At 37.3% G+C, this 23204-nt stretch overlaps 1 protein-coding gene across 1 annotated transcript; it reads right to left on the bottom strand.

The window, feature by feature from the left end:
* Window positions 1-1007: 1007 nt before the first annotated feature.
* On the bottom strand, window positions 1008-22748 carry LOC124121398 (uncharacterized protein T27F2.1-like). Its single transcript, XM_046484396.2, has 8 exons — window positions 22656-22748; window positions 17839-18077; window positions 11800-11876; window positions 9591-9674; window positions 9131-9238; window positions 8726-8833; window positions 8504-8579; window positions 1008-7434 (listed from the first exon to the last, which is right to left on the bottom strand). The coding sequence occupies exons 2-8, from the start codon at window positions 18038-18040 to the stop codon at window positions 7253-7255; spliced, it is 837 nt and encodes a 278-aa protein (XP_046340352.2). The 5' UTR covers window positions 18041-18077; window positions 22656-22748; the 3' UTR covers window positions 1008-7252.
* Window positions 22749-23204: the final 456 nt, after the last annotated feature.

The following is a 23204-nucleotide window of genomic DNA, read 5'->3' as shown; positions in this document are numbered from 1 at the left end:
CACAGGTAAAGAATCAAAATCAGCAGATCCTTGCATAACTAGGGGAAGCAACTCTGCATGGCAAATTGTGGTCCTGAGACAACAGGGTGACTGCCCCAAGTTAAGAGTTAATCTTATGCAATTTTAATGTGAATAAAACACACCTGATCATGCCTGCCTTGTATTCACACAATCATCTTGGGGACACATTGAAATCTCCTTCCTCTGTTGGCTAGTGATCTAAACTAAAACCATTGACGAGCCACTAGTTTGTTTAGCTAGTTACATATCTGACACACACATTATAGGAGGTCATGTACAGTGAACCTTATAACCAGCCAACAGAATATAGGCTTCTAAATTCTTGGCATCCAGATCAGCATATTTGAAGTATGTATTTCTAAAATGAATGTAAACAGGCAGTTCCAAATGGAAAATTAATGTAAATATTTTATACACACAACATTACTGAGCATCCTGGTATGTTTACTATCAAGGGAATATTTGTTTTCTGTGTGGTGAAGTGAAATTGGGTTTAACGGTGCATTCAAGAGTATTGCAGTTATTGAGCGATGTACATCTGTGTGTTTCTGTGCATGTGTGTTTCTGCTTGTTCTAGTCTGGTTTTGTAGTGCTATTAGCACTAAGATACCATGCCACAGTTTAACATAGAGACCCCACTCAAACAGTATACTGACTCCCTGAGCCAACCAGTCCTTGTAAAGCTGAGCATGAGGCAGGATACAAGTACCATCTTTTAACACCGTCCATTAAACCACAAATGCTGTCTATTCTGTGTAGGTTTTCATTGGTTAAGATTGAATGTTCCGAATTAAGGTGGTAAAGTTTTGAAGCATCATGTTTGATTGACTCGAAAATCACATGCTTCATTTTGATTATGGCGTCAAAATTCACCTCGACAGATTGTGAGATCTTGAAGGAGGGAGGTACCAAACTGGAGTGAAAGATATGATTTCAGGCGATTGACATGCTGATAATCTTAAAAAAATAACAATAACCACAATTTGTCAAATTCACTCATTTATTGAGAACACAGTACGTCTGCCAGCACCAGGTGTGTGGGGTGGCTCAAGCAGTGTCCCTTCTCCAGGAATGACTATCACAGGTGAGAGGTCCTCACAATACCAGCCCCGGGATATAACAATACATAATACTGCTAGTTTCAGATACACCTCCAGGGCATCATCGGTACTTCTTCAATTTAACCATGATTTCAGCAGAAACATAACACAATTTCAGCATTGGACACAAAAATCGAGAAGTATTAACAAATTCAACAGAAACATGACACAAATTGAGCATCTGAGACAACTTCAGAATAAACTTGACACAGTTACAGAAGATATGATACAATTTCAGCTTCTGTGAAACAAAATCCAGTGAAACCTTGTGAAGAACAAATCCATGAAGATGTAGCCATGGCCACTTAATATGATACATAATATATTTAGGGTCCATGATGTAACATATATATTTAATAGAGATCATTTCATAATTCAAAGTCTGCATGATTAGAAAAAAAGTACATATTTTGTGTGTGTTTTTTATATAGTTTTACGTTGATCAAATTGGCACAATAATACAAGCTGATTTTGTATGCAGAATACAACTTACAACTTACTTTTCCTGAAACTGTCCCCATTCCAGATAAGTGCAGTCAGAGTTACCCACCCTTGTGCACTGAAACTGGGGATACAATGAGGAGACGCAAGTGGTTGCAAATCATAGTGAAAAGTGACATAGGGAACAGGGAACATTGTGAATGAGGTTGAGACTTTAAACCTGGCTGAAGTATAAAATCCTGGAACAGTTTGGTACTTTAAACTTGTGTGAAAACCAAACACCAGATGACAGATTATACAGTGTTCTTTGCATTCTAGTTTTGTTGTGATTCTACACATCTACCTTCATGGACTTTGCTGATTCTAATAATGGGCTGTATTCCTAGGGTACACATGTTCTAAATAATGAAAAGCACTGGAATATTTCCTGTTTACAATTAAAATATAATTACAAATAACCAACTATTCTGTATAAAGTCTGTGTACAGAAGCAACATCTAAATTGTTAATTGTAATTTTGTTTAACAAATTCACACAATTTGGGCATAAATTATTAATTCCTATAGCTTTGACTTCAATTCTAATTTCACTACAAATCATCTAACAGACATTTAAAGCTAGAGTTGCCTTAGAACACATTTTAATGGTAAATGAAATGATATCACAGAATTAAATACCAGGTCAATACAACAATCTACTCAAATACTTCAATAAAACAAATCAACATTTCATATAAACCAGGCAGACATGACTTCGGATCTCAGTAACCCTCATTACATATCTATAACAAACAGTGGCAATCAAATAATAGAATTTTTGATAAAATTACGGATAATATACCTTATTGATAACAATTGGAAATAATGATATTTTCTAATAGATGAAAGATTAATCCAAATGTGATTAAAATATCTCAAAAAGTTGAATACTAGTATTCATGCAAAACTGTTAACACGGTGAGAGATTTCCCAGCATGCCTCTAGTAAAGTGTGGATGTGGCGTACCGCTAGTCGGTAATAAGTGTGCTGATTCATTCATTTTTCCAGTCAAGGTTCTATTCAATCATCTACATTTTAGAAATACCTATCTTAGAAAAAGTGAAACACTCTTAAATACATCCTTAACCAATGAGATTCAACACACACTCCTTTCCATTTGACGAGAGAATTTAAAGACCACAGATAACAGAGAACATGCCTGCTGAAATATGTTCCAGGTTTTCAATCTTATATTGAAACTGAAGTTTTGATTGAATAATTTAGGTTCATACTTTAACTTCATAATTTACTTCATATCAATTTAATCATATCACTAGACGAGAACATACTCCATCATATTACCACGTTTAAATGTCTCAAAATACTCAACAAGCAAACAAACGAAATGCAACCCCAAAATTTGAAAACATATTCAAAGGTTTCTAGAGCTTCCTATGCATTTGGAATATGCCAGGGAAAATATACCTCAGATTTATGTATTATGTTTTATGTTTATATTGGAGACAGACTGCAGCCAGTCTCTCATAACATATGTCATTGAACATTTGAAAAGTACAGAAAATACTCTGAGGTAGGGGATCAACAATATCACAAGGTGCATTCTGTCAGTTAACATGGGTTAACACTGGTCAACCAAGGTTAACTAGGGTTAAAATGGGGTTCACCTGGGTCTGCCAGGGATTTTGAACTCGAACTCAAGCACAGAGCACTGGGCATGTGCTCAGACGTCAAAGCTGAAGAAGCCATCCTTCTGTTCAACTGCCCTCCTGTCAGCCAGATAATGGCGTACCCTGTGCATCTGCAAATCAAAATGCCTTGAAAAACAGAGTTACCCTCATACAGGAATTAGAACTTTTGAGTCAAGATGAGTCTCACATTCAAACCATCATTTCAATAGTAGTTTTCAAGAACTTCAACTCAAATCAAAATAGGTTTATTGTTAACTTTCTGCTTCTTAGCGACTGATAAAAAACCCACAAAATTTGTCTGGTTTACCAAATAAACATATACTACTGAAAAAAAGGGTTCAGGACCACTTGATTCTTTCATATTACTATTGTAAATCTGGCACGTCATGTCAGCTTGATGACAGATTAACTATAGCAACATGATAGAATCGGGTAGTCCTTAACTTTTTTCCAGTAGTATACAATAAGTGTACACATTTAACGAATCAACTTCATTAATTACATGTCACAGATTACAAGTCACCATAAAGATTTTGGCATAGGGTGTACATTCAATAAATAATCATATTCACCATTTATCACACATTTGCTCTTTTTGGCTGATTCTAATTTATTTTACATGGACAATTTGTATTTATGGCTGTTATGGTGTTACATACTGAACAAAGTATGCAGGTATGCTCGATTATCCGGTGTATCAGATCTCCATTGTATTATTATGTACATGTATACTGTGGACCTATTCGCCAGAAAAGCTTCGTTTGGAAGTGACCAACCTGCTACATCTCTCCTGTCACTAACTTACCACAGATTTTCTCATAATGCAAATGTCAATTAAAATCATGGGATCAGCAGAATGAGTCCTCAACATATTTAAAAATATTAAAAATCCTAATAGATTGGAGATGTGCTACCCTGGATCATTGAGGATGGAGGTATGTGCCTGAGAATGGCGTACCCTGTTACCACAGTTTAGTAAAATGTTTATATGTAGATTCGGGCATTAGATGTACATGTAAACAGTTTTGACACACTAGTGTTAGGCCAGAATAAATTAACCACCATATGATCATCATCCTGCCTGCCTGTCTTTAGAGTGAGTGAGTTAACATTTTACAGCGCATCAGCATTATTTTAGCCATATCGCGATGAGAACACGTTTTAATAGCTACAAAGCTGATCTTTAAAAAAACATGGCTCACTTCATATTATGTGTGATTTGTTCCCATCAGACTCCCATTTGAGGAAATAACTTTTTTCATTTATCTTTAAAGACATCCCCCCCTCCAATCTCACTTTACAGGCAAAATGGATGATAATTAAATAATTCATAATGGCCTTATTTGGTGAACATATAGACACAGACATCGGTTCTGCAGTCAGGAAAGGTAAATAGTTCATCATTCATTAAACACACTACAATACACACTGGTCTTGTAGTAAACAGCTGTAAAGTTGCATCCTAAGATAGATATGTACATATCTGATATCAAAATAGTAAAAAATCCACAGACAAGTTGTTGCCACCCTATAGTATTCAGGACCAGTTCCACAAAGCGATCTTAGCGCTATGACTGTCATAAGTCAGTGTTAAAGTATTATGAAGACACATTTGCCTTGTTTTGTGTGACACTTATACTGCAAGAAATATCATAGATGTAATATATAGTTTACAAGGATAGTCTCTCTTGAGTGTGTGTTGCTATTAACACAATAATTCCATATTAACAATAACAACATTACTAGAAACCATGGTAACAGCAAACAAATATTTGTGAAAAACTGACATCATAGTATAAAACATGAATATAGAAAACCGACGATTACCTGACCTGCTTGTTTTGGTTGTAAGATATTTTTTGCAAACTTTACAATCTGTTTAGCGCATGGTCTGTTGATGACACACATGCTTATAAGCTCATAATCAGCTGGTTCGAAATGGCCGCATTTTGGGACAAGTATTCCTATGCAGAGGCCATATACCGGTATATGGGATCTAGCTCTAACAACTGACTTACATAATAATTTGTCAGATTTGTTTATGCCTTAGTTGGTGCATCACATGACTTATGCATGTTGCTACACCACTCATAAAAATATCAATTCTAAACTTGTCATTTGACGACAAAAGCAGCATATTTGCCAGCCACCATAAAGGGCGGATCCAGCATTTTTAAAAGGGAGGGGACCAAAATATCAAACTTTTAATGTCAATTAATGTCAAAAGTCAATTTTAATGTTAAATGTCTATTACATATTATACAGTTCTAAAACATCAACCATGGATCCAGTTATCATGTGTAGCCAAGATGGTGACTCCAACTGAATTCAAATACTATACAACATACATAAGTATTGGTAACAAAGGTCACTAAAATAAAGCAATGAATTAAACATTTTTGATTAAGACATTACATGGTTTTTTTTATATTTGAAACATATAAATTTCATGTTAGATATTGTGACCTATTTTAAAAGCACTTTGAGTTTGCATTGTACATTTTATTGTACTGTAAATTCACCTTTAGGAAAACAGTATCTCAACGAGCATATGCTTTAAATAAATTATCCATGATTTATGTCGTAGAAATTTGTAAAATATAAGTCTTTCTACATGATAGAAATGTGTAAAAATAAACAATTTGAGCATGATCTTATTAACACATCATACACAAAATACAACCGATACACATCAGCAGAATGTGTATATGAATAATATTTACATTTATCATAAATCATATGAATAAAGTGATAATACACAAATAGAATAAGCATTCATTCATTCTGTATATTCATCTTCAAAATGGTATTGAATTTGGAACATTAATATACTTGCAACAAGATAACACTGATAAAATAATAAAGTTTTAAAATAATAAAATATATAATCTTCTCACTGAGTTCATGTGCATGACATCTTTTATTGAAGGCTAAAAAGAATTCCTAATTATTAATGTTAATATCAACTTTTGAAAAAAGAATAGTTATGATATAACATAAATGAATATCATAATTATAACAGGAAGCCATATCAGTGAATTTTTGATTCTCACATATTCATCATGATAATAATCCAAGAAACAAATCACCAGAAATCACGCTCACTATCAGGGATATAATTATTTACCCAAAAATATTATTTCAACTGACATCAATCAATTTAACACAATAGTCTATCACTATGACTTCCTTATAATACATCGTTGTACTATACGACTAACTTAGTAATATAAAAAATTAAGACATATCAGCTGAGAATATAACGTAAATAAATACCTTTTTGTTTGCATATGTTTTTAGCAAACAATTAAAAATACTCTGATAAGTCATTCTACACAGTCATTCAGTGTAATCTGAGCATGCACTTACTAGCTTTTAGTTTTGATTGGTTGGTATAGTTATTAAGTGTTAAGATTATATACATATATATGTACACACACACACACACATATTCACAGACCAAGGTGATAGACTATGAAAAGGAACTGGCCATCGCTATTCTGCTACCCTTGAAACACAGCACAGATATCCTACAGAAAAAGGATTTCATACATACATGCTATCCTACAGATCAAGATATCATACAGAACAGCCCTGGATATACACAGAACAGGATATCAGGTATGACATCATAGAGACGGATAGGATATCACACAGATATGACATCATACAGATCAGGATATAATACAGGTATGACATCATACAGATCAGGATATCACCCAGGTATGACATCATACAGATCAGGATATCACCCAGGTATGACATCATACAGATCAGGATATAATACAGGTATGACATCATACAGATCAGGATATCACCCAGGTATGACATCATACAGATCAGGATATCACCCAGGTATGACATCATACAGATCAGGATATAAAACAGGTATGACATCATACAGGATGAAGATAACAGGATATGAAACAGAAAAGATAACATGCAGTATAGGATATCAATCTTCAGGATATCATACAAATGTGTATATCAAAGTGTTTAAGTATCATGAGTCAAAGAAGTCATCTTTCGTCGCCAAAGGCTTCTCCTCGTTGGGTCTTCTCATGAATGCGTTGTCAAAGCTGTCGACGGTGCTAGCACTGGCTGTTGGATGGAGGTCCCTTTGCGATTTCTTCTTGGGACTTCCAAAATAATTGTGATTTTCTTCACCGTCACCTCCCCAGGAGTCTGTTAACAGGTGGAAAGGCAAGAAACTGAGTGAAGATTGTTTAATGTTTCATCAAGGCAGGAATTCAGCCATGTCATGGAGGAGACAGTAAGAATGGGCTTCAAAATTGTAAGACATTTGAACTTTCGGAGAAGATGAAGCCAAGACATGTTTCACAATTTGAATAATTTATATCTTGTGATTAAAATCAGATCTTTTCAAAGATACCGCTAAACAAAGATCTGAGGGCATCCCATTACGGGTCACGTCAGACCGACCTTGCGCGAACTTTGACCGACCAATGGAATGACCAATCAGAAGGCAGCTTTCTCGTGTTTTACGGCACTAATTTCAAATTGGCGACTACGCTTCGAAACATATTTTGACAAATTCTTGATTACAAATTTGAAACCTGAACAAAAGAACATTCTGGGATGGCTAATAGATGGTCTAGATTGTATGGATTCAGTCATTAAACCCGTAACTATCGTTTCGGAGTTTAAGTTTTCGAGGTTGCATGATTAGACATCACATTCCGACTGTCACTTTCACAATCTGGTAAGCAATGCTCTGATTGGTCGGATGAAAGGTCGTTCTGACGTGACCCCTAATGGGATGTCCTCAGATCTTTGTTTAGCGGTAGCGAGAAGTGAGGTCAGATTTTAATGAGATTGCAGTTGGTGGACTGACTGCATAGGCAGGGATGGGGATGAGCAGGATGCTCACTTTCTCTACAGCAACATGCATATGTTACAGCAACATGCATATGTTACTTCTGTCATGGAAGGCTTTGTTATCTTAAAAAGGAGTTTGCACTGGCCAGAGGCATAATTTTCAAAACATTTCAAATTCAAATAAAAATATATTCTACCAACATGTATTATTATTGATTTTAATAATAATTGTAGCTTCCAGCCCCGGTTTATCTAATCCTTAAACCGAGGATAATAAAATTGTAAACTAAGATTAAGATATTGTTCAGGTAAATACACACAGAACAACACCAAAGAGACTCTCATACTGCAAGGGAGACAACTCTGTAGGATATATTTTGCAAGGAAGACTCCTCTGCAGAGATTGTGCACCTACCATCACTTGCATTGTAGTGATCGTCTTTCTCCACGTCCAGATCAACATCAGGATTATCTTGATTCAATTTCTTTGCCTAAAATAATAAAACAAATTGGTACTTTATTAGATGAGAAGTTAATGAAAACATGTATTGTTTTCATCAAATCCTTAAACTGGGTATTAAGTTTGAGTATGAAACTAATTTAAGGGGGATCAAGGAACTTTCAGAAATATTCTCACCTTTTCTCTCGCTCGCTTTGCTCTTTCTTCTTTTAATCTCTGCCGAGTACGGACCTCCTCCAACTTGGCCAGTCTCTTCAACTCAGCCATCTTTAACTGCTCCTCGATCTGATAGACACAATCAACATGGTTATAGGTAGCGTTAAGGAAGAGGTCCTGTTTCTGATCATGTTGTTGTCATGGCAACTTTTCATATCTAACAATTTTATTCATCCGCCATTTTTGTTACGCAACGAACGCTGTCTGATGGATATAACTTGCACAAAAGACATCTTTTAAACAAAAAACACAGGACAAGTGATCACGGAGGTCAGGGAATGAGTTCAGTCGTAACATGGCGAATATAATGAAGTGACAAATATCTGTTAAATTCATCTTCCCAAACCAATGAGAAATATAACACACCTGATTTCCCTGCTGTAGCTGCTGTTGTTGTTCGAACTCTTTGGCCTTCATCAACTCCCTCCGTCGCTTTGAGGACTTCCGTGACGCGCTGACCCTCCTCTGCAACTCCTGCAACATCGGCAGCACAGTGTGACAAGCGAATGATTTAATTACTAGGCTACACCCCTCCCCTCCATGCACAACAAATCTTGTACCCAAAGCAGTTGATCCTGAGCTACAAGCGGCAGTACTCCCGGGGATCTGAGGTTAGAATAGGTCCCCAGCATCCTCAGTGACTTGCCTGATTGCGTGTCATCGTACACTCATGGCACAGGATGTTACTGATAATAACAATCACTTGATTGTCTGGCCCAGACTCAATAATGTTGCAGTTATATAGCTGGAATATTGCTGAGTGCGGCATTAAACACCAAACAAACAAACTAGTGACAATACGATGGAAAGATTGAGACAGACTTACCTTCTCCCTTTTATCCTCCGCCAACTTCTGCCTCTCGGCCAACAACTCAGGAGTCATTTTGGGAACATTCAGAGGGGCTAATTTCTGTAAACATACAATACATGGAACTACTGAGACCATGTCTCTACAACAATCCTAGTTTTCCAATTTGTAACTTTTCTTTTAGGCCTTTTACTTTATTGGTTAATTTACAACAGAACTGGCCTAAAATTTAATCTAGGTGGTAAAAAAATGTAAAAATATATTCAACTTCTAAATGGTGCAGAAATATGACAGAGGTGGACATTCAGTGGACATTCAGTGGACATCAGGTGGACTCTGTGCAGAGTTTGTTGCGTCCGATATAATAGTCATGTGACTGCCAGCATCCAATGACATGGATTTAGGGCTGTAGTGATACACTCAGAGAAAAATCTACGAGCTACCAGAAATTACAGATTATCTGTCTTGAGTGAAAAAATGTTGCAAGTTCCAATATCCGAGACTATCTCAGTTACTCTATTTTGGGAAAATTAAAAATAATTGTCACGACAATGCATACATTTGATGTTCTCTTGTAGTGCCTCTTTTCGCATACAAGGAAAAGAGTGGAACAACTGCAATGAACTAGCCAATCAGCACGAAGCCAAACTTATAATACACATGTATTACCTATGTATAAGGGTGACATGGTAAATGATGCTAACAAATTGTAGAATACTGTATTCTTGTAAGTACAGGGTGTCTCGAGTTGCTGGTCTGGTAGTTAACTCCGATGTGCGAGGCATGTTTTAATTGGCCTGCTATTCCCTTACTTTGATGATGATAGTGTTTCCTTCTCATACCCAGTGTCAAGCATATCATGTTGTGTCAATACATCTCATGCAGGGCCTCTTTCACCCGACCCTACCCGGGTACCCGCTTTAGGTCTCAAGAGATACAAAATGTCCGATTGGGAATTTTGTTTTACCACAGCACTTGCAAAACATATTTAGATGTATTAAACGATCTGGTCATGCATACACTGAAGTTGACTTAAGTTTTATCTTTATTCAACCGTATGAAAAGTCAGAAGGAATGGGTGCATTGTCATAAAAGAAATGCGAACAAGAGTGACTTGCAGTGTAACCATAGAGTTCTAGATAATTTTTGTCATTAACTATATATCACATGACTTACCACAGGTCCGGGTAGTCCTGTGGGTACCCAGGTCCTACTCAGTACCCACCCGACCTGGGTACCCGAGTTACATGCCATTATGATATTTGTATCGTGGCACAGAGTATAGTGATACCAAATATTCTGTTCATTGTTTCATCCTTGATTTAAATCTTTTGATTTCTTGGCCCATCAGAACGACACCTGTTCTTGTGAGTTGTACCAAGTGTATTTCCTTTGGACAATAAATTCTGACAAACACAGAATCCATTCACTGACAACTAGCACAGAAACTCAGAACATATATGTAAACACTGACAAAGAGACACAGACTAACAGAAACAGACAGAGCAACACAGGTGAGGTGAGGTGAGGTGAGGTGAGGTGCGGTGAGGTGAGGTGAGGTGAGGTGAAATGGGGTTTAACGTCGCTTCCAAGATTATTGCACTTATATAGCGACGTGCATACACGTGTGTGTGTCTGTGGCTGCTTGTACTAGTCCGGATTAATGCCGATTTATAGTGCTAGCTCACTGAGATACCATGCCGCAGTTTAACATGAATACCCCACTCAGACACAGTATACTGACTCCGAGCCGACCAGTCCTTGTTTTAGCCCCTTTATGCCGAGCGCCAGACAGGGTAACAACAAGATCCATCTTTTAACTTCTTTTGGTATGACGCGTCTTTTGGTATCGAACCCCAGACCTTCCACTCTCCGTGCGGACACTCTACCACTAGACCACGGAGGCGGTGACACAGCAACACAGACAGACACATAGACAGACACAGAAATAACCGAATAGACTCTTCATTTCTTAGCAATCACAATTATCTTATTTCATGGACAGTCCACTATGAAGAAAAAACTTCATTAACTCATAACATAAAATAAAAGAATAGTTTACCTCACTTTTTCTTCACAAACATGGTTGCCCAAATACAAAAATCGGTTAGAATCGGTAAACTACTGTCTCACTGAACATACTGCTGCGCTTACTGAACCTTTTTACCATGTTAACAACAGGAGTCAGTTGATCACTGGAGAATAATGGCATAACATAATAAACTACCTGTAATCTCCGTGGAGGGTTTTTCAGTAGGAGATTCTTGTCATCAAATGCCACCTCAAAGGCAACACTCTTTGGCACTGAAACATAGAGACAGCAATTTTCTTTACAACTAATTACAGGTTTGATAGAAATGTCAGGCTCTCTTGTGGGACACAGCATTTATTTTTGAACATGAGTCATCTGCATGAGTTTGTGACAAATTTTTGAACAGTTCTGTGATATGATAATCATTACTGAGATTTATCAAAGACAAGAACCAAATTGAACTTTCAAAAACAAATATTTTGTTTGTTTGTTGTTTAACTCCACAATATTACAGCTATATGAGGGTGGTCTGTAAATAATCGAGTCTGGACCAGACAATCCAGCGATTGACATCATGAGCATTGATCCGCGCAATTGGGATACGATGACATGCATCAACCAAGTCAGTGAGCCTGACCACCCGATCCCTTTAGTCGCCTCTTACGACAAGTATAGTCACCTCTTATGACAAGCATAGTCGCCTCTTACGGCAAGCAGGGTTGGCTGAAGACCTATTCTACCCAATATCTTCACGGGTCAAATATTTTGAATTAATATCAGTAGATATATTTATGAAACAAATTTACACAGACTTGTATTTTTTTAATATTCTGCACTCACCATAAAGGTGGGGTTCAAGTGGAATTCTTTTACAAACTTACACCTGGCAAACAATTAAGCATCTCTTACTATATATTCCACATAAAATAGCAATTTTAAAATTGTATTCTGTATTTATTTTCTGATCAAACACATTTGTTTTTGTTTACAAAGTGACATGCAATTATTGAAACACAGAAACAAAATTGATTATGTCATATATTTTCAATAGCTTCTTCTACGTCTTTGCATCACATGACATTACCCAGTTGGGAACTGACTAAGTCAGATTTTGTCATGTTTATAGTATTTCGTGGTTCAAAGATCACACAAAGACCCAAGCTCAATTTCAACATCTGTATAAAGTGTGTTTTGAGCGGTGAAATGCTTGTCAGTAGTGGTGTAAAACCACTCACAAAACCCTTCAAAAGAATCCTTCATTTCTTTGTTAAAATATCCAATTCCTCAGGTACTTATGTTGGCCTTTGTAATATGGGACCAATAGAGAGGAAGAGGCTCTCATACTTAGTTTTACATTTTTTCATTAACATTCCTCTGAATATAAGGAAATAAAATCCAATTTTAAACAAGCTAACATTTTTTGCCCAAGTTGCCTGTCAAGGGCACCAACTTTGGAGTTCTACATAAATCCTTGCCTCATCACCATAACAATCACAAACATATTAAGCATGGAAAATCTGCCACCCTAAAGAAACAGTGGATCAAAGGTCTCACAAACTTGATTGGCAGACTCAATCAGATACACTAAATATACATTCAAGCTAGAGACTAGACATACATTTAGTCCCACAAAAGTTATCTTATTTAAAAATATATTCTACAACAAAAAACATAAAATCCAAATGGAACCCAGAGCAGGAATAATTTCAGAGCTGGGACAATCTAGACTTGCCAAATCATTCTAGATTAGAGTTGGATTCATTATCAATCTCATTAAAATCAGATCTTAGTTTTCACTACCGCTAAACAAAAATCGGAGGACATCCCATTACGGGTCACGTCAGAACGACCTTTCGTGAATTTTGACCAACCAATGAAATGACTGACAAGAAATCGACATTAGCCAATCAGAAGGCAGCTTTCTCGAGCTTCACGAAACAAGTTTCAAACTGGCGACTACGCTTCGAAACATATTTTGATGTATTCTCGATTAAAAAGATTAAAACTGATAAGAAGAACATTCTGGAATGGCTTATAGATGGCCTAGATTGTATGGATATAATCATAAAACCCGTAACTGTTCGGAATACCCCATGTTAAATATTTCGTGGTTGCATGATTAGAAAACACATTCCGACTGTCACTTTCATGATCTTGTAAGCGACGCTTATGTCCTCAGATCTTTGTTCAGCGATAGCGAGAACTAAGATCAGATTTTAATGAGATTGATTCATTATCAATTTATTGTTTAGGGCCTGTGAGACAGTCTAGCAAGAGTCCAACCGCAGTACACCAGGTGACCACTCCCAGCGCCCCAGCATGTCATGAATTCGGTGGACAATAGCCACTTCCTGACAATAGCGCCTCAGTGATGCGTACAGCTAACATCAATACCACATCCTTGGAGACAACACTGCGTTTCCATGTAGGTGGGAACACCCTCCATTATTTATGTAGTCGTTAACAGTGTGTGATGGGGCAGCAATCCCACTACCCGTTAATTTGTCCATATGCGATCTCGATAATATGAAATCAATCATGTAATGATTTTGAGATTTATGTTTAGATTATGGAAAGTATATAGGGAAAATGAATGTTGCAGGCATTTCATTTGGAATTCTTTGATTTGGCGCAAACCTGATGGGTTTATTAACTAGATGACGTTTCTTTACAACTAATTACAGGTTTGATAGAAATGTCAGGCTCTCTTGTGGGACATGCATTTATTTTTGAACATGAGTCATCTGCATGCGTTTGTGACAAATGATGGAACAGTTCTGTGATATAATAATGATTACTGATGGATAGACAGATTGATAACCATATCTGAGTGTTATGCCCACTGTAATACATGATTATGGAAACATGGAAAGGACATTGTCATGTTGTCAAGACCAAGAAAATGTGAGATAATAAACCAAAGTGCGACATTTAGTTACCCTTTGAATAAAAGGTTTGTTTATTACTAAAGGGTGAGGCCCGTGAAGATCTGGGGTAGAATATGTCTTCAGCAATTATGCTTGTCGTAAGAAGCGCCTAACGGGATTGGGTGGTCAGGCTCGCTGACTTGATTGATGCATGTCATCGTATCCCAATTGCGTAGTTGGTGCTCATGATGTCAATCACTAGATTGTCTGGTCCAGATTTGATTACTTACAGGCCACCGTCATATAGTAGGAATATGTCTGAGTGCGGCGTTAAACAACAAACAAACTAAAGGTGACAATGAGACAACATGGCAATATGTTGCATTGTTGCAATGTCTGGCTTTGGCTAATATTAACACTTGCCCCTTGGTTTTGTAAGAACAATAAAATGACAAAGTCCCTTCCAGGCTTCCCTAGGTGAATCAGTTACCTGCATTAGATACAGTACAGTCATATATCCTGTACATAAACTGATTAAAACATTATTACATCTTCTTAAGAAGGTACTTTAAAAAACACGATTAAAGGGATAATCCTAATTTATTTGTATATGCCAGTCTGCTCAATTGTTTTCTTGTAATTAGAAAACAAGCAACCATTGTTAATCTTTGAACGTAATGACTACGGGTAATCAGAAGCATATTAAAGATCCGGGCAACTGAAAACCTTCTTCTTTTACACAGAATTACCATTTAGTATTTCCCTGACAAATCAAATAACGAACACAGGGAGTATGCACAATGAACAAAACATTCTGTTGTTCTTATTTCCGCCAACCCAATAGATATTGAGTTAAAGTACACTTTTTGAGTTACTTCAGGGGCACAGGTGGCCCAGTCGTCTAAGGCGCCGCGATTCGCTGTGCAGAGTTGTGTCCCTTGGGCACGCCAGAAACCTATGATTGTCTGTTCGAATCCCGGTTCGCCCCGATTATGTTTCTAGGTTTGTCAGCACCATACCCGTGCTCGTGGGTTTCACCGAAGTGGTAAACGTCTGAGACCTGCATCACTTCGGGCTTTCCTCCCACATTAAGCTGACACGCCGCGATATAACTGGAATACTGTTAAAAGCGGCGTTAAACCAAACTCACTCACTCAGTCATTTGAGTTACTTCATGGCGCTGTTTAAATTACCTCCCCCGTCATCTAACGTATCCTTGGCAACATCGTTCTTTCATTACCATCAAGCAAGCGTCCTCGTGCTTTAACTACAACACCTGAGGGCTAAGCTACACTTTATTACACTACACATGGGGGTAGAGCAAACTCTATTTCTTAATTAGATATAATTATGACGAGGAATATCATGGATAACAACTTCTTTATTATACATAAACAATGTTTACGGGCTATTTCAGCCCCATTAATTTTCTATGTATAATAACGAAGTTGTTATCCATGATATTCCTTGTCACATCTAATTATGGTAGTTGAAAATTATATCTTGAAATATAATCTTGACAACAACAACATCTGAATTGTTTGATCAGCATTACTTAGAAGTTGACGGATGACGAAGTAGACACAATTTATGGATGTTGTTAACAACATCGGAAGTGACAACTCTCATTAGGGCTGGGACGAGTCCATATTTACTACTCGGGTACCCACCCCCCTATTACCCGACCCTACCCGGGTACCCACTGTAGGTCTCAGGAGATGTCTCAAAATGTCCGATTGGGAACATTTTTAGCATAGCCCTGGCAAAACGTATTTAGATACACGTATTAAACAATCTGGTCATTCATGCACTGAAGTTGAATTAAGTTATATCTTTATTCAACCATATGAAAAATCAGAAGGAATAGGTGCATAGTTAGAAGGAAATGCGAACATTAGTGACTTGTAGTGTAACCATAGAGTTCTAGCCAATATATGACGTGACTAACTACGGGTCCGGGTAGTCCTGAGGGTACCCGGGTCCTACTCAGTACCCACCCGACCCAGATATCCGAGTTACCCGTCCCAGCCCAAACACTCATGTTCACTTATACTGTTACTTGGAAAACAAATACATTACAGAATGTTCAGCTGTCAAAAATGTCACGTACAAAAAAAAGCTGTTACATTTTATTGATGTTTATGAAGGTGTACAGTTTCAGTAAACATCAATATCTTAGTAACGGCAACATTTACATGTGTTACAGACAACATGAGTTCTCAAGGCACATGCACTTTTCAATACAGATCATGTGACTATAGCATGCCCCTCAGAAGTGTCAACGCCTATTTGTACAACCTCATCCTGGATGAAATATTGATGGTTGCAATGATAATAGGTGAGAAATTCGATAAATGAAATACGAAACATCCTTGTCATGACACTTCATCGGTTACTCAATGCCTATAGAGGATGCTTGGTACATAGCAACTGATGCTTGTTCACGGTACCTAGGTACAGCTCACTGACAGTTGCTACGGGATAGGAAAGTGCTACTGTATTATACAGTACCCCTCAACTTCCCCATAAACACATTGGCATGATGAAAGAGAATTTGTTCCTGAAGTGGAAAAAATATAGATGTCTAAGGCTAAAGAAAATAATAGTCTTGGTTCTCAGGCACTGCCCACATCATCATAAAGTTCACTGCATGTTTCGTGTTTTTTTTCATTTTAATTTTTTTTTGGTGCATTGTGTTTAAGTATTAGGATTTTTATATTTTTTTAAAAATGGAAATAAAAACAAAACGTGCAGCAGACTTTATGATGATGCGGGTGGTGCTTGAGAACCAGTTAGAGAGACTTGGTTTTTTTAGCCTAATTTGGGTTTTACTTCTGTTCTTATGAGGTTTTTTTATTCATTTTTGGGAGCTTATACATTTTTCACCTTTTCCCCAAGCTCTTATAAAAATTATGTGCCTAAAAAGTCTTTTATTCTGTTTTACTGAGAATCCTTCTGAAAAATATCAACTTTTAGAGCCTATCTGCCTACTTACTTTAAAATACTAAATGTGGAATCCAATCAAACAATTTTCAAGTACGAACTCATTTATCTTATGTCAATCACAAATTAATTTCTTCCTCTTAATAGAGACATAGAGGTATAGTGATTCCATGTCATTTAATGGGGCAACCAAGCAGGTTATGAGGCAGGCAAGGATGAAAATCTTGTAGGACTTTAAAACAGATGGCCTTATTTATCAGTTTTCTTCTGGAAATGACCCTTGTACCAATCTTTGTGTTACTTAGTTATAACTTGCCTCCTTGTTGGCATAGCCACAATATGATTCCTTAAAACAAAGAATTCAACTTGTCTCGCCTGACTGTAGAAAGGCATCAAAGTAACCCACTCCCAGAATCCTACATACCTGGATTATTGGATTCCACACTTTCTATGTTAGCATTGGAATCTGTAGATTTCTTCTCTTTCTTCTTCTTAGTATTTGGCTCCTTAGCTATTGGTGAAGTGTGTCCGTTTTTCACAGCGTGGTTTGGTGACTGTTTATCCACGGGGGTCATGCCATTTGTTTCGGGATTTGCGACCCCCACTGTTGATGAACCACATCCCATTTTCGTATAACACTGCCTCCTTCTTTTGATGTTTTCCCTGAAATTAAATAAATGTTAAAATGAATTTCATTTCTAATTTCACCCATCTTGACACAATTACTTTTTTCAGAAATGATAAAACATGTCATATCTCTGAACAAAACACCTGTATCTTTCCGAGATATTACCTGTGTATCTCAAAGATCTGTTTATCTCAAAGGACTGTTAGTATCAAACTTTTGTTTATCTCAAAGGTTTGTTCTGTTTATCTCGTTTTATACGTAAATCTGAATATTTCTTGTCAGGGCTCTGGTAAAACAGTTCCCAATCAGATATTTTGTACCCAGCTCTTGAGACCTACAGCTGGTACACGGGTAGGGTCAGGTGATGGGGGCCTCGGTACTCTAGTAGTACATTTGGACTTGTCCCAGCTCTAATACATACGTACACATACACACAATTTCAGGCAATGAATCCAATTATTACTTTCAGTTACACAAATATACACTGACATACAATAAGTGTAAATATTGTTACACATATATACACTGACATACAATAAGTGTAAATATTGTTACACAAATAAACACTAACATACAATAAGTGTAAATATTGTTACACAAATATACTTTAGCATATAATAAGTGTTAATGTTGTTGCACAAATATACTTTTGCATACAATAGTGAGGGAGTTGTGTAAACACCGCTTTTAACAGTTTTCCAGTCATATCACAGCGTGTCAGCTCAATGTGGGAGGAAAGCCCCAAGTTTGCATACAGTAAGTGTTAATGTTGTCATTCATTAACACAGGCAACTTGTTAACAAGATAATGTCCTGTTCTAGTTGGCCTTTCCAGGTAGGGTAGCCTAGTGGTTAGAGCGTTTGATCGTCACGCCGAAGACCCGGATCCGATTCCTGACATGGGTACAATGTGTGAAGCCCATTTCTGGTGTCCCCCGCCGTGATATTGCTGGAATATTGCTAAAAGCGGCGTAAAACCGTACTCACTCACTCACTCACTTTTCAGGTATCCTCTCTTTCTCCAGGGCTGAACCTACACTAACCCCTGAACCCTACTCGTGATTTAAAATTACCTCCACTTGAATTTCATCAGCCAATTTGATTTCCTACGATACTCAGTCAAATGTACCAATCAGAATGCAACTTAAAAACAAGCCTCCATGGATTGGAGATATCAACAACATGGCAACCAACCCCATTGATTACGAGTTTGTGAGAAATTCAACATTGTAAAACTGACTGACACGCAAAAGAAAGCCCTAAAAAATCTTTACAAAGGGAAGTATGTCTTCATGTCCATCAAAACTGTCTGCGGCAAGTCTCTTACCCATTTAGTTCTTATCTCGATGTTTGATTCTAAGTAAAATGTTAATGAAAATCCAGGACGGGTTATTGGAGATCACGAGAACCATGGGAATAAATCCTGGGGTTGGTTCAGGGTTACCGAGATGTGAGCCCTGGAGATAGAGAGGATGGCCTCTCCTTGTACAAAGGACAGGGTTGCCCTGGAGATAGAGAGGATGGCCTCTCCTTGTACAAAGGACAGGGTTGCCCTGGAGATAGAGAGGATGGCCTCTCCTTGTACAAAGGACAGGGTTGCCCTGGAGATAGAGAGGATGGCCTCTCCTTGGACAAAGGACAGGGTTGCCCTGGAGATAGAGAGGATGGCCTCTCCTTGTACAAAGGACAGGGTTGCCCTGGAGATAGAGTGGATGGCCTCTCCTTGTACAAAGGACAGGGTTGCCCTGGAGATAGAGAGGATGGCCTCTCCTTGTACAAAAGGACAGGGTTGACTGCCTGGCTAATCTCAACTTCCTCTTTCCTAGATGCTCCTTTCATTTTGTAGGAAGACAACAGGACTTGCTAATTAATTTACTTGCTAATTAGGATCCTTAATTATCTTCAGTACCCAAGGAAGTTAATACTATGTCTCATTAGTCTGTGGATTAGGAAATTATTTACATATTTTGTTTGTGATTGTGGACCACATTTAGTGTTGGAAATTATTAGCATGTAATGAGAATATATATATATATGAATGATGCAATACAACATATATTTCTTATCTTTGAAATTGTTGATAAAATCTCTGGTGATAAATATCAGTCACAAGCAAACACTGTTATTTGATCGTATATCTTACAACATCAAAGTGATTATCTGACAGCAATGTTTGACATTCACCAGCACAAACAGAAACATATTTCCTTTGTGTTTGAACAATGCTTGCTCTTTGACACTTTTAATATTCTGAAATTCAGTCCCACATATACTAGTTTGTTGTTTGACCTGTGAAGATCCGGGGTAGAATAGGTCTTCAGCAGCCCATGCTTGCTGTAAAAGGCGACTTTGCTTGTCTCAAGAGGCGCCTAACAGATCGGGTGGTCAGGCTTGCTGACTTGGTTGATGCATGTCATTGTATCCCAATTACGTGGACTGGTGCTCATGATGTCAATAACTGGATTGTCTGGTCCAGACTTGATTATTTACAGACCATCGTCAAAAAGCTGGAATATTGCTGAGTGCAGCGTTAAACAACAAAGTTTTTTGTTTAATGCTGCACTCAGCAATATTCCACAAATATGACAACGACCTGAAAATAATTAAACCTGGGCCAGACAAACAGTGACTGATATCATGAGCAATGTCCAATACAGTCAGGGTATGATGACGTGCAATCAACTAAGTCACTGAAACTGGCAGCTCTATCCATTAATTGCTCTTACGATCAAAATAGGTTGCTGGGGGGACAATTCAAACGCAAAATTGGACCTTTTGTTAAATGCATGTTCTGAATACAGCGAAACATAGCTAATCTGAATTCTGTTAGGTTGATACATCGATCCACTCAAATTTTGTTAGTGGTAACCAGAAAACAAACAGAAGTGGATATTAAAGTAGATACTTCAATTCTTATCCTGATTGCTTCCTAAATTATTCAGCATTAGAAATAAATAACTTTAATCATGTATGTGGACAAAATGTGTAGAACATTTCCTTGGTCCACGAGACCTTTTATATAGGGAAATTGATTGTATCGCCAGACAGGAATTTGTATGCTAACACTCTGGTAATGGCTTGCTGATCATCTTAGTTAAACATTCTTCACACAAAACATGTATCTCACTGACACAGTCATTCGTCACCACTCGCCCCTTTCCGTAACCTGCAAGAAGACTCATCCCCCTATCGATGAATATGACAAACCAATTAGAATGCGTGTATGATTTCAAGTTCAAGTTTCAAAGAATCCCTCAGAAATAATTTTTGATTTTACATATGTCTTGCATCTAAGAATATACCCAAGACACAGTTAAATGTGTTCAATCATACTGTATAATTCCGCAGTGTCCAGCTGTGCTTTAAATTGCATCTAAAATATCTATGATATATGGGGAAATATATGTGAACCATTAGGCAAGGAGTTGACAATTGTTTCAGGTCTGCCCGTGTGCGCTAAGACGGAACCTGGATGCAAAAATGGCCGTGAGAGGGGCACGAGTCGCTATTCGGCTTGTCCCGGAATAACAGTTGGTCACGAATGTGACACAGAGTGTTTATTTCTGCTGTCCTTACTCTTCATTACTGGCACTGACACCAACTCAGTAATGGGATAGTCTCTCTGATAATGGTGCTGACAAGAACTAAGAAATAAACAAAGTTAGACACACCCTTGTTGGATAAGTGGCAAAGTGGATAGATACATGTAGATACTTTTGGCTCAGTCCTTGGGTTACGAGAGTCGACTGTGTGTATGGTTTAAGATGACGTAGCTTATGATGCTTGGAAACCCTGATCATCACACCCTTTGTCTCACATGTTGAACTATGCTGATAATGAGTGAGAATGGTTTTATGCCGCTTTTTGCAATATTCCAGCTATATCATTGGCAGGGACACCAGAAATGAGCTTCACACATTGTATCCATGTGGGGAATCAAACCCGGGCGTTTAGAGTGACGAACGAGCACATTAAACCACTAGGCTACCCAACTGCCCCTGCTGATAATGAAGACAGCAGTTGACATGAATTTAAACTTTTTTGATATAGGTACTAGCTTCTGTTCCAAAATGTTGCTATGAAAGAATAGAGATGTCAGCTCTCCATACTACACCTTTTGAAATGTCACTTAAAAATATTATATTGATGATCACCCGGATAGAGTTAAATGAACAACCCCTGTTTAGGTTATCTAAAAATTATGATTACTACTAATTATCACTGCTACAATATGGACAGTCAACCTGTGTTAATTTTGTACAATTATGATAAAATACTCTTGATATTGAAAATCACTTTTTCATAAAATCGTAACTTTTTTTCCACCCCAGTAGTGCAGAAAAAATAAATTTCTTTGATGTGGAGTGGTCTAATTTGAAAATAAGATAACATTTAGGCAAATAAAAAATAAACACCATTTCAGATTTTTCATAATTTTGTAAAATGCATCCGCTGTTTACTTCGTGAGTAGAGACCCACGATTCGTTTCAGCAATCACTAATCTGGTTTGACATGAAAACTTTTCTAAATCACAACAAATGACTGATATGTATGTGATTTAGGGAAACAAGATTTAATACGTCTTTTGCTGAACATCATTCATTGTCTACTTACTGTTACACGCCCATATTCCTGCACAAAACCTCCAATTCACTGCTCCGCTAGTTGTTTATGAAGCAGACAAACCATTCACAAATAGGCATTCCAAACAGGTGCTTGTTTGTGACGTCACGTCACTCGGCGACATGTAAATATTGGGAGCAGTTATTGCGCATTTTTGTATTTATTAAATGTTATCAAACATAACCATAATTTGTGACCAGAGTTTGGTGAAGATGTAGTTACGATCATAATTGGATTGTGATATACTTTATCTACTCGTCGCAGCATCAATGATATGAAATAAAGATTTAAAAAATGTACCGTAAAATGATTACTCCCTACCAAAAATATATCATCATTAAAACTATATTTAAATAAATCATTGAACATTTCAATATTATTTTTCTTCTGTAATTCAAATGACATATGTCATATAAATGTGGTTATAACATGTATTTGAAACATTAGCTTTAATAAATAAATATGTTGAAATCATCGACCCAACGACTGCACACCATTTTCCTGTGCGAATGGTTAGCATTTATAAGCTCCCTGGAACAT

This window comes from Haliotis rufescens, unplaced genomic scaffold, assembly GCF_023055435.1.
Source record: "Haliotis rufescens isolate VD_foot unplaced genomic scaffold, xgHalRufe1.0.p SCAF_3, whole genome shotgun sequence".
NCBI lineage: Eukaryota > Metazoa > Mollusca > Gastropoda > Lepetellida > Haliotidae > Haliotis > Haliotis rufescens.
Note: the sequence above shows the minus strand (reverse complement) of the source record. Positions and strands in the feature narration are given on the sequence as shown.